Source organism: Nicotiana sylvestris, chromosome 8, assembly GCF_000393655.2.
Source record: "Nicotiana sylvestris chromosome 8, ASM39365v2, whole genome shotgun sequence".
NCBI classification, from domain to species: Eukaryota; Viridiplantae; Streptophyta; class Magnoliopsida; order Solanales; family Solanaceae; genus Nicotiana; species Nicotiana sylvestris.
The window spans coordinates 3,131,265-3,143,970 of record NC_091064.1 but is presented as its reverse complement, the minus strand read 5'-3'; the positions used below and the strand labels follow the sequence as shown (position 1 = coordinate 3,143,970).

General features: G+C 38.7%; 2 protein-coding genes and 1 long non-coding RNA gene across 3 annotated transcripts; all 3 read right to left on the bottom strand.

Annotated features, from left to right (window-relative positions):
* Positions 1 to 1,955: 1,955 nt before the first annotated feature.
* LOC138876533 (uncharacterized) lies at positions 1,956 to 2,486 on the bottom strand. Its single transcript, XR_011401852.1, has 2 exons — positions 2,397 to 2,486; positions 1,956 to 2,286 (listed from the first exon to the last, which is right to left on the bottom strand). It is a non-coding gene; the product is annotated as an uncharacterized lncRNA (long non-coding RNA).
* Positions 2,487 to 2,818: 332 nt separating this feature from the next.
* LOC138876532 (extensin-2-like) lies at positions 2,819 to 5,563 on the bottom strand. Its single transcript, XM_070155621.1, has 2 exons — positions 4,118 to 5,563; positions 2,819 to 3,787 (listed from the first exon to the last, which is right to left on the bottom strand). Exons 1-2 carry the CDS (start codon positions 5,406 to 5,408, stop codon positions 2,904 to 2,906), a joined length of 2,175 nt encoding a protein of 724 aa, XP_070011722.1. The 5' UTR covers positions 5,409 to 5,563; the 3' UTR covers positions 2,819 to 2,903.
* Positions 5,564 to 8,247: 2,684 nt separating this feature from the next.
* Positions 8,248 to 8,661, bottom strand: LOC138874484 (uncharacterized mitochondrial protein AtMg00240-like). The gene has a single exon (XM_070152943.1). It carries the CDS (start codon positions 8,659 to 8,661, stop codon positions 8,248 to 8,250), a length of 414 nt encoding a protein of 137 aa, XP_070009044.1.
* Between the last annotated feature and the right edge of the window lie 4,045 nt (positions 8,662 to 12,706).

Sequence of the window (12,706 nt, the reverse complement as noted above, 5' to 3'; positions counted from 1 at the left end):
TTCGCAGTCAATTCAAAGCTCTACCGGGGTCTTTCCCCTAGAATTCGCCTCCAAACTACTCGTATATAGCCATAATTAATTCAATAACATCAAATACTGCTAAACGAATCAACTACAATGCATAAATTTTGATTTCCCAAACTTTTCCCCAAAATTTCAAAAATCGACCCCGGACGCGCTTGGTCAAAAAAAGAGGTTTGGACCAAAATCCATTTACCCATTCAACCTCGAGCCCAATTATGTAATTTGTTTCGAAATCCGACCTCAATTCGAGGTCTATATTCCAATTATACAAAAACTCCTAGTTCTACCCAAACCCCCAATTTCCACCATGAAAATCGTAGATTCTAGGTTGAAAACTCATGAAACATAATTGGTAATTGAAAGAAAGTGCATTAGAATCACTTACCAACAAATTAGGGAAGAAAATATCTTGCAAAAAAATTGTCTCTAGGCTTTCTAGCTTTTGAAAATTTGAATGAATGGCATCCCGTAATGGGATTGTTTTATCACTGGGCACTAGTGTTTATCGTGTTCGCTTGAACACTGACGCGATCGCGAGTAACTGTACGCGTTCGCGAAGGTCTAGCCCCCGACCTACGCGTTTGCGTAGAGTTACCTCAACTCCTTCTGCCCAGCCTAGCTAATGCTACGCGTTCGCGTGTGACGGGTCGTGTTTGTGTAGAGTAATCTCCTAGTGCTCCGCGTTCGCAATCATGGTCTCACGTTCGAGTAGAGTAAAATCCTTCCCTAGCCCAGATCCCCTTTGCGATCGCGAGAATGGCTTCGCGATTCCGAAACACAACCCACTAGAACACCAGCTGCAACAAAAACACCAGATTTTCTAAGTTCAAATCATCTGGTAGCCTATCCGAAACTCACCCGAGCCCTCGGGGCTCCAAATCAAAAATGCACACAAGTTGTAAAACATCATACGAACGTGGTCGCGTAATCGAATCGCCAAAATAACACCTAGAACTACGAATTGAACACCGAATCAAATGAAATTTTCAAGAAAGCTTTAAAACTTCTATTTTCACAACTGGACGTCGTCTGAACCACGTCAAACTAACTCCGCTTCTCACCAAATTTCACACACAAGTCATAAATATAATAATAAACCTGTACGGGGCTCCGAAACCAAAAAACGGATCCGGTATCAACAAGGCCAAACATTAGTCAATTCTTAAAATCATTAAACTTTCAAACTTTAATTTTTCATAAAAAATCCATATCTCGAGCTAAAGACCTCGGAATTCGATTCCGGACATACGTCCAGGTCCCAAATTATGATACGGATCCACCGGGACCGTTGAAATATAGATCCGGGTCCATTTTCTTAAATAGTTGACCGAAGTCAACTCAATTTAACTTTTAAGGCGAAAATTCTTATTTTTATCAAAATTTAACATATAAGCCTTCCGGAAAAGTACCCGGACCACGCACGCAAATCGAAGAAGGCTAAAATAAGATATTCAAGGATTCGGAACACAGAATCTAGTTCTAGAACATGAGATGGCCTATCAGGTCATCACAAAATTTCTATATATGTAATGTCGGGTTGGGTTGGTTTCGGTTTGACTTTTTTTAGTTAAAACCAAATCAAACCAATTATGGTCGGGTTTTTTCCAACACCAAACCAAATCAAACCAAACCACAATCGGGTTTTTTTCTCGGTTTGACTCGGATTATCGGGTTGGTGCGATTTGTCGGTTTCCTTTGTACATCCCTAGGAATAATACAAAGGATTTTGCTTTATTTTAAAAAATCTTAAATATAAAAGTACACGAGAGATACTTGTATTACTTATATATGTCTTGAACTTCTTTTACCTTAAAACTATTAAAGATCTTAAAATAATTATTGGTATTCTCATTTTCAATTTTTTATATAAGGATAAGACTTATTTTTTTGTTTACCGAGTGGAAAAAAGCAAAAAGAAAAAACAGTGAATATAAAGAAATTGATCTTCTTATTGATTTGTGCACAAAGTACACCAAGGTATTACAAGAAAACAACTTGCAATAACTAATAAGAAATGAATAAAACGAGGACATCCTCAATACACCAATAAATTACGAAAAAAACAAACTCTATATATGAAGAATCAAAGTCATTGTAGCCTTGTCCACGTGAATGCACTAGAGAACAATGTGCAATAAGAATCAATCCTTCAATTGAAAGGTTGAATATCTTATTCCATAAATTAGTTGCTTTGTATCATTTGACGTTTGAATCTTTTTCTCAAGAAGCTAGCTTTTATATTTTAGTGCTTCAAACTAAAATCTGAAAAGAAACAATAAAATAGAAGATCAGAACTTAATTCAAAGAAAAATAAAAATAAAAAGTTGATTTCATATGGCAAAAAAGAATACACAATTCAAACAGCAACTCACTTGATTGATTGTGGAGAATGGCTGAGCTCTTAGAAATACTTAGTAGTGGATTGGAGGTGGCGGAGAAGCATAAATGTATACTGGTGGAGGTGGTGATTTCACGGGTGGAGGAGGTGAGCTTTAGTAATAGGCAGGAGGAGGAGACTTTACTGGAGGGGGTGGAGAGTGGTAATAGTATGGAGGTGGAGGAGAAGGCGACGGTGGAGGAGGAGACTTGGAGTAATAGGGTGGTGGCGGTGATGGAGATGGCGGTGGTGGAGACTTGTAGTAATATGGAGGTGGAGGTGATGGCGATGGAGGTGGTGGTGATTTATAGTAATAGGGTGGTGGAGGAGATGGTGATGGTGGTGGAGGAGACTTGTAGTAATAGGGCGGGGGTGGTGACGGAGCCGGTGGAGGGGGAGACTTATAGTAATAGGGCGGGGGTGGTGATGGAGATGGCGGAGGAGGAGACTTGTAATAATAGGATGGGGGTGGTGATGGGGATGGTGGTGGTGGTGACTTATATTAATATGGTGGTGGAGGTGATGGTGACGGGGGTGGTGGCGACTTGTAGTAATATGGAGGAGGAGGAGAAGGCAATGGTGGTGGAGGAGATTTGTAATAGTAAGGAGGTGGAGGCGATGGTGACGGGGGTGGCGGTGATTTATAATAGTATATAGGTGCAGGTTTTGGTGATGGTGGAGGTGGAGACTTGTAATAATAGGGCGGAGGTGGTGATGGGGATGGTGGGGGTGGTGACTTATAGTAGTATGGTGGTGGAGGCGATGGTGACGGGGGTGGTGGCGACTTGTAATAATATGGAGGGGGAGGAGAAGGTGATGGTGGTGGAGGAGATTTATAATAGTAAGGAGGTGGAGGCAATGTTGATGGAGGTGGTGGTGATTTATAATAGTATACAGGAGCAGGTTTTGGTGATGGTGGAAGTGGAGACTTGTAGTAATAAGGAGATGGTGAAGACTTAGTTGGTGGCGGTGGAGATTTGTAAACATATGTCGGGGTTGTTGGAGGCGGTGACTTGTAAATATAAATCGGCGATGGAGGTGGAGGAGATTTGTAGTAGTATGGAGCAGGCGTAGGCAGAGGTTTTGTGCATTTTGCATAAGGTGTCTTAGAGCCATAAGCATATGGTTTTGCATAAAGTACAACTTCATAATGGTTCTTTGACTTCACTTTTAGGTTAGCGCCCTTTACTCCCCAGTGAAGGTTTGTAGGAATGTCACAATTAGAATCCTTTGGAGCATTGTGTAGTTTAGCCTTGCAAGCCTTTGCTCCATATTTGGCATATTCAAATCCTTTAACAGTAATGCTGAATTTGTCGTTGATCCTTGTGGTACCATAACTCACAATTTTCTTGTCACCAGCCTTACAAGTCACCTTAATAACAGCACCTAATTCATGTGAAAAAAGAATTAATATATTAATTAACACTAAAGTTATTGAGCTGCTAACATATGTCATTTTCAATATTTTGCTCCATAGTTATAAAAATATTTATAGTTACTACGTTGTAAATATTTTTGATATTTTAAAATCTTATTTTTCAAAAAGGAAAATCTAGTGATTGTGATGCGCGCAAATTTTTTACTAGCACATTTTTGGGTATTTTGGTAAGAGCTTAACGAATAAAGCAACAAAAAGGAAAATATATAGTTAAATCAATTTTTGGTGATAAATTAAAGTTAATAAAAAGAGTGGATGTGTAATAAAAAGTATTGTACCTTTCAGGTGTTTCTTGCCATGAGACTTCTCTGGATATTTTGAATCATAGCATCTAAAACAGTAGACCTTTCCGACAACCTTGACCACCAAATGATGATATGGAGGATAGTACTGAGTAGGTGGTGGTGGTGAAGCGTAATAGTACGGTGGGGGAGAAGACTTCTTTGGAGGTGGTGGGGAGGTGTAGTAGTATGGAGTTGGAGGTGACTTTACTGGTGGTGGTGGGGAAGAGTAGTGATATGGTGGCGGTGGTGATTTCTTTGGTGGTGGTGGAGAAGAGTAATAATATGGTGGAGGAGGTGATTTCTTGGGAGGCGGTGGTGAGGAATAGTAATATTGTGGAGGAGGAGACTTAACTGGTGGAGGTGGGGAACTATAGTGATATGGGGGAGGAGGTGATTTCTTTGGCGGTGGTGGTGAGGAATAGTAATACGGTGGAGGAGGAGACTTAACTGGTGGTGGTGGGGAAGTATAGTGATATGGTGGCGGGGGTGATTTCTTTGGTGGTGGCGGTGAGGAATAATAATATGGTGGAGGAGGAGACTTTAGTGGTGGTGGTGGAGAACTGTAGTAGTATGGGGGAGGAGGTGACTTAGCAGGTGGTGGTGGGGACTTATAATAGTATGGTGGTGGTGGTGATGGTGACGGAGGAGGCGGAGACTTGTAATAATAAGGTGGCGGAGGTGAAGGTGAAGGAGGTGGTGGAGATTTATAGTAGTATGGTGGAGGAGGTGAAGGAGAAGGTGGCGGTGGAGACTTATAATAGTAAGGTGGAGGTGGTGATAGCGAGGGTGGTGGCGGAGATTTATAATAATATGGTGGTGGAGGTGATGGTGAAGGTGGAGGTGGTGACTTATAATAATATGGAGGTGGTGGTGAAGGTGATGGTGGAGGAGGAGATTTGTACACATACGGGGGCGGGGGAGATGGCGAAGGAGGAGGTGGTGATTTATACACATAAGGTGGTGGGGGTGAAGATGATGGGGGTGGAGGAGACTTATACACATATGATGAAGGTGGTGATGGAGAAGGAGGTGGAGGTGATTTATAAACATATGGTAGTGGGGGAGAAGGTGATGGGGGAGGTGGAGATTTATACACATAAGGTGGTGGCGGAGAAGGAGAAGGAGGTGGTGGTGACTTGTACTCGTATGCTGGAGGTGGTGGAGAAGAATATATATAAGGATCTGTTGACACTACATTAGCAACTGCCAATATGGCCAACGCCAGTAAGATTTGTGGCAAATAGCGACGACCCTTGGCAGGGCCGCCACCGTGAAACCGACTCATTTCGCCGGCAAATTCCTGCCCTAGCCTTCCAAATATGGCTAGTGAAATCTCCAAAAACTTTGAAGGAGTAGAAGAAGAAAGGAAACAGTGTTGAAAGATGATGCCTTTAATGGATCAATGGCCAATGTATTTATAGTAACGTTCCTAGGGAAGCAATTGCTTCTAAAGAGCTGTTTAAAGGACCAATTCAATTGGTCTGATTGATAATCAAAGACTAAAATTTATAACAACTCTTAACAGCTGGATCTACAAATTATCATCTTATTAATTAAAGTCCATTTCTGGATCACTTTGAATATTTCCATACTATCTTTTTAGCAAGTAGTTGTTACCTGCTACACAGAAAATGGAGTAAAGCAAAGTGTGATTGTTATTTTTTAATATCTTAGTTTTCATGAACACTTAGATATCATACAATTATTGGTAGTTTTGTTTGTTTCCTCGTTATTTCTATATACATTCCTAACTAGTAAAGTTCTGTGGTTAACTTTCGATTTACGACGACGACGACAACAATAACAACAAACCCACAGTATAATCTCAGAAGTGGGATTTGGGATCGATGTGTATAAAGACCTTACCCCTACCTTGGATAAAGGTAGAGAGGCTATTCCGGATAGACCCTCGGAATAGTCTCGGCTCAAGGAAAGATGAAAAGGAATTCGTAACAACAAGCAGTAATACCAGCAATCCAACATGAAAACCGAATCGAAAGAAATAGCAAATAGTTATAGAAATCTACGAATAGGAAAATACAAGACTAACACTGCTATTACTAGCACGAATAAGGAAAACACTCGACTACCTAGCCTTCTATCCTAATATTAATGACGGATTTTACTGTTTAACTAAAGAATTTGTCCGTCGCTAATTCTTATTTTTTTAGTAGTACTTTTTTTTTTGCAAACTACATGGAATTTTTGTTTTCGGATCAGAGGTGATGGCTAAAGAAATTACTTGTTGCCAACTGGAAATGAACATTTTATTTAATATTGATATGTTTCAGCAGTTCCAAATGGAACTCTCACTGCATTTTGTGTTACTAAATAAAGAAAATTACAGCTTGTGAAATGTGAAAGGCGGCTATTAGTTTTAGTATATATTTCAAACGCCACTTAATACCAAGTCAGAAGCACAACTAATTACTTAGATTCATATCTTAGTTTTTTTTTTGGGCCAAAATTCCCATCTTAAATGAGAGAATGATTGTTTGTGAGAGACTAGATGAGTTTTTAAAGCCCTATTTTAAGGTAACTACGTGATGGAGTTGCTACACTATATTTGGTTGATTAATTGACTACTTCATTGATCCTAGCCATTCTTCATGGAGAATATATGTTTAAAAAAAATACAAAAGCTTTTGTTCCTTTTTAAACCTCGTATAAGAGTCAAATTAAGGGGTCGCTTGGTAGGGTGTATAAGAATAGTGCAGAATAAGGTGTATTAGTAGGGGTGGCAAAATGGTTAAAAGAAAACAGTTAATCATCCATATTATCCACTAAAAATGGGTTGGATAATGAACTATTTAAAAACGGGTCAAATATGGATAAGAACCATATTATCCATTTAGAAAATGGATAACCAATGGGTAACCACTGGATAACTAATGGGTCTAACTTTTATATTTGTAAAGCCTCAAATTGGGGATTTCTCAAGTTAGGGAGACTAAGAATTCTCCCAAAAGTGATCATATGCAAGAAGTCACGGATAATATGGTTATCCATATTATCCGCCGGTTAACCCGTTTTTTATCCGTATTAAATATGAGTCGGGTTGGATAATTGATCCGTTTTTTCATTACCCGTCTTCGACCCGAACCATATCCAACCCGACCCGCCCGTTTGCCACTCCTATGTATTAGTAATGGATGGATTAGTAACACATGGGTTAGTAATGCAAGCATTAGTTATGCAAATATTATTTTTTATCTACTGTTTGGTGTGGTGTATTAAAATTATAATGCATTGCATAATTTTTAAGAAAAATAGTTGCTTACAAAAATGCCCTCCATATTCTCTAGCTTTAAGGGACTTTAAGGATAATTTTGTCTTTAATTTTGCTAATGCATGCATTAAAGCATTGGTATTACTAATGTCATGGTTTTCTATGCATTACTTATGCATAGGATAATGCCAAGTATGATGTATAACTAATACAAGTTAAAAAAATGTACCAAACAAGGTATTAGTAATGCATAGAGCTAATGCAAGTATTAGTTATACACAAGTTGAAAAAATATATCAAACAAGGTATTAGTATTGCATAGAGCTAATGCTTGCATTATTTTTTCTAATACCTCATATCAAACAACTCTTAAGTAAATTGGAATAGTGGGAGCACTATGTTAAATTGTGGATGAGAACAGTGTTCATCCATGGGAATACTTAGAGAGAAAATTGGAGAAGAGAAGAGAGAAATGGATTTTGAGAAATGATAATGTTACATTGCTTCAGCTATAGTAGGCGTACATATATACAAGTTAACTACCCAACTAATGACAGCTAATTGACAACTAATAACCACCTAACTAACTAACTAATAATCTTCCTATTAAATAAGCCACGTGCACAATTACAATTCCATCTGCACTGATAATACTCCCCCTCAAGCTGGAGGGTGCAATATGTTGAGCACACCCAGCTTGCCTAACAAATGCAAGTGTTGTTGTTGTCCTACGCCCTTAGTCAACAAATCAGCTAGTTGATCCCTGGTAGGCACATAGAATGTCTGTACCATTCCCCCTTTAATCTTGTCTCGAATAAAGTGGCAATCGATCTCGATATGTTTTGTCCTTTCGTGAAAAATGGAATTAGCAGCTATTTGCATAACAGTTTTGCTATCACTTATCATAGCTACAGGTTGAAGGATTTGAACTCCCAACTCCTGAAACAATCCAAGCAGCCAAGTGACTTCTGCACACTTGAGGCCATGTTCTATACTCTGCTTCAGCCGAACACCTAGACACAATGTATTGTTTCTTGGACTTCCAGGAGATCAAGAAGCTTCCAAACTTGATAACATAACCTGTTACACATCTTCTGGTGTTTGGGCAAGCAGCCCAATCTGAGTCACACCAGCATGTTAGAGTATTACTAGGTTCTGCCTTAAGCCATACTCCTTGTCCTAGTGAACATTTCAGGTATCTTACAACTCTGGTATCATCCTTCCAGTGTGACTTCTTAGGTTTTTGCATAAACTGACTCAAGGTTTGAACTGCATAACTGATGTCAGGCCTAGTGATAGTCACATACATTAGCTTCCCAACAAGCCTTTGGTAGAGACTTGCATCCTCTAAAAGTGTATCATCTGTAGCTCATGTGGCAGTATCAAACTCTACTATGATGAGTTTTAGGTTTGATTGAAGAGGTATATTGACTAGTTTGGCTCCACTTAACCCCAGCGCAGAGATTAACTCCAGCACATATTTCCTCTCATTTAGCATTATGCCAAATTTAGATCTAAGCACTTCAGATCCCCTAAGTCCTTCATCTTGAACTGATGATGCAAGACTTGTTTGGCTTCAGTGGTTAGCTGTATATTACTGCTAGTGATCAGCAAGTCATCAACATAGACAAGGATAATCACTATGTCTCCCTGTTTCTTCAAGGTGAATAGAGAGTAATCATGAGTGCTTTGAACAAAACCTGCACTCAATAGAGCATCTGTGAGCTTGATATTCCATTGCCTAGAGGCCTATTTGAGTCCATATAGGGACTTTCTCAACTTGCACACTTTCTTCTCCCCCTGATTTCTGAATCCCTCGGGCATTTTCATGTAGACTTCTTCACAAATGTCATCTTGTAAGAAGGCATTGTAAATATCCATTTGACATAAGTTTCATCCTTGCTATCACTGATCTTACAGTGACCATCTTCACAACAAGTGAAAATGTATCATGATAATCCAAACCTTTATGTTGGCTATACCCTTTGGCTACTAGCCTTGCCTTGAACCTTTCAACTTCACCATTAGCATGATACTTTATTTTATATATCCACTTAGATCCCACTACATGTTTCCTTTGAGGTAGTAGTACTACTTCCCAAGTATGGATATCCTCTAGAGCTTTGATCTCTTGCTTCATGGCCTCTATCCATCTTTCATCTTTGGTTGCCTGCTTGAAAGTTTGAGGTTCCACTAGATTGGAGGACTTAGCCAAATAGGACTGATATTGAGTGGTAGTATTGTTGTAGGATAGATAGTTGGTTATGGGATATATGCTGGTATTATTCCTAGTTGATACATAGTCTTTCATTCATATTGGTTGAACGCATTGCCTCTTTGATTTTTTGAGTATGGAAGGGTTTTCTGAAGCTGAGGAAGTGCCTGCTTCTTCTTCTACAAAATCTCCTGAATATGTATGTGAAGTTTTCCCAAAACCTATGTTTGGCAAGTTGTTCATTGGAACATCATGAGATTCTCCATGACTGTTGGCTTCAACATGAGAATCATGAGGGGGATCTTCAACCGCATCAGCATCAACTGTGTTACTAGCATGTTGATCTACAAATGGTAACGTAGATTCTGCAATTGGTTGAGTGGGAACAACAACAGGAATCTATGTATTAGAAAATACCTTAAGGTCCTGCATAAGAAAGCAGTAATTAAAGGAGATTTAGAAGTCTGTGAGTGTGTAAAAGGAAAGACTGACTCCTTGAAGACAACATCTCTGATCACAAAGAAATGTTTGGTAGACAAATTCATCAACAAATAAACCTTTTGTGTGCTGTAATAGCCCATAAACACACAGGCTTTGGCTCTTTTAGCAAATTTGTCATCTTTGGGAATCACTATTGCATAGCACAAACAACCGATCACTCTCAAATGTATAGGGATGCTTGTCTTCCATATAAGAGTTCAAAAGGACTCTTTCCTTGTGTAGCAGTAGAAGCTAGTCTGTTCAATAGGTAGACTGCAGCTTGTACACATAGTCCCCAGTATCTGATGGGTAAGTTGTCTTGAAATCTCAAGGCCCTAGCCACATCCAGTATATGCATATGCTTTCTTTCGGCAATGCCATTCTGTTGTGGAGTATGCACATAACTGCTTTGATGTATAATTCCCAAGGCATCAAATAGCTTAGTGCACTATGAATTGAAGAATTCAGTGCCATTATCTGATCTTATTGTTTTAACATTAAGCAAAATTGATTTCTGATCAACAATAGGTATTTAGTTATAACAACTATGACTTCAGTTTTCAATTGCAATAGAAAAACCCAAGTAAATCTACTGTGATCATCCAAAATGGTCAAGAAATAGTATTTCTTATCAAAAGTAGGATTTATATAGGGTCCCCATAGATCCATATGTACAAGATGAAATGCTGCTATAGCTCTAGATTTGCTTATAGGAAACTTCAGCCTTGTCTGTTTAGTCAAAGGACAGACTGGACAATTATTCAGAAGTGAACTATTTACATTGTGACTTAGTAAACTCATACTCTTCATAACAGTAATAGAGGGGTGCCCTAGCCTCATATGTCATAATCTGTAATCTTCTTTGTTTGTAGTTGCTACCATAATATGCTTCTGAAACTTATTCTTGTCATCCTCGGACCTGAAAATGTATAGACCAGCTAACTCCTTACCAATCTCCTTCATCCGACTATTGCATAGATCCTAAAATATACAGAAATCAGGTAAGAACATTGGATATCATCTCTCCTTTGAAAATAGATGTCTGACCAGTATAGGTTATGTCCACCTTATCTCCAGTAGGTAAGCTAACCTTATCCCTTAGTGAGGCATCTACATTAATGCCATTTAATATTATATCCAAACTGCATGCAGCTATATGGTGTGTAGCACTAGAATCCACAATCCAGTCATTTTTCTAAATCTATGACATGAAACAGGTAGCATTACTTGCCAAATTTGCATGACGGTCTCCAGTGTCCTTGTTTAGCAATGCCAAAATCTGCTGATACTACTCAACAATGAAAAATTTGCCTGCAATAGGTTCCTTTCCCTCAGAGTATTGATGTGTTGACAATTGACCATCCCTATTCCCAGATATACTATTCATAGCTGCTAAAGCTTGTTGTTGTTGTGGTCTCCTGTACTAACCCCCTTGCTGAGTCCCAGAACTACTAGCACCCTGTCCAAACATCTTCTTACTCTTGAAGTCTGTAGGATATCATATTAGCTTATAACAATTCTCCTTAGTTTGTCTTTTTAGTTTGCAATATTCACATTGCATAAAAGGTCGTTTGCCTTTGTAACCCTATCCTTGACTATTCTACATAGCCATCAGATCTGATTTAATTCTTGTTGCATTTAGACTAGGTGAATTGTGAGTTTCATCCTCAATAATCATAGCATATGCTTGATTAAGTGAGGGAACACTAGACGTCAGCAAAATCTGTCTGCTTATTGGATCATACGAATCATTTAAGCCACTAAGAAATTGTAATAACCTTTGTTGCTGCATATATCTACATAGTCTTATAAATTGGGAGTTGTCACCATAACATTATATTCACTCCATAAACTCTTTAATTTCGTGAAATAAGTGGATACAGAGTCAGTACCTTAATACAGAGTGTTGATGGCTCTATGTAGTTGGAAGATGCGCATGCGATTGACTTTATCAAATGTCTCTCTCAAATCCTCCCAAACCAGGTGAGCATCTGTAGCATATGCAATTTCACTCAAAATCTCAGTGGATACAATATTCATCAGCCATGAGAGTACAATGGCATTACAAGTCTCCCATTGCTCATGCAATTCTGTGTTGAAGGTATCCTTTGTGCAAGTACCATTCATGAACCCTAGCTTCCTTTTCCCCAAAAGAGTGATCTTTATCGTTCTACTCCAAAGCCCATATTTTTCAGATCTGGTAAGCTTAATCGAAATCAAAACTATGCCAGAAGTGTCAGAAGGTCCAAGGTAAAGTGGATGTGTGTATACAAGTGTTTGCTCCTCAGTTCTCAAGTAAGTCACCATTGTTGCACCATAAAAAATAGAAAATGAAGAAGTAGAAGAAATATGTGCGAGAGGACAAATTGAAATCAAATTGCGCGAGTAAACAGCATCAGCAACTTCGATATCATGTTAAATTATGGATGATAACAGTGTTCATCCATGGGAATGCTTAGAGAGAAAGATGGAGAAGAGAAGAGAGAATGGGATTTTGAGAAAATGATATTGTTACATTGCTTCAGCTATAGTAAGCAAACATATATACAAGTTAACTACCCAATTAATGACAGCTAATAACCACCTAACTAACTAATAATCTGCCTATTAAATAAGCCACGTGCACAATTACAATTCTATTTGCACTGATAATACTCTA

Bases quoted from the DNA above. Each gene is read 5' to 3' on its own strand.
- LOC138876532 (XM_070155621.1), bottom strand. From the start codon at position 5,408: ATGAGTCGGTTTCACGGTGGCGGCCCTGCCAAGGGTCGTCGCTATTTG. The intron at 3,788-4,117 runs GTACAATACTTT...CACATGAATTAG, and splicing joins TGGCAAGAAACACCTGAAAG to GTGCTGTTATTAAGGTGACT.
- LOC138874484 (XM_070152943.1), bottom strand. From the start codon at position 8,661: ATGTATGTGACTATCACTAGGCCTGACATCAGTTATGCAGTTCAAACC.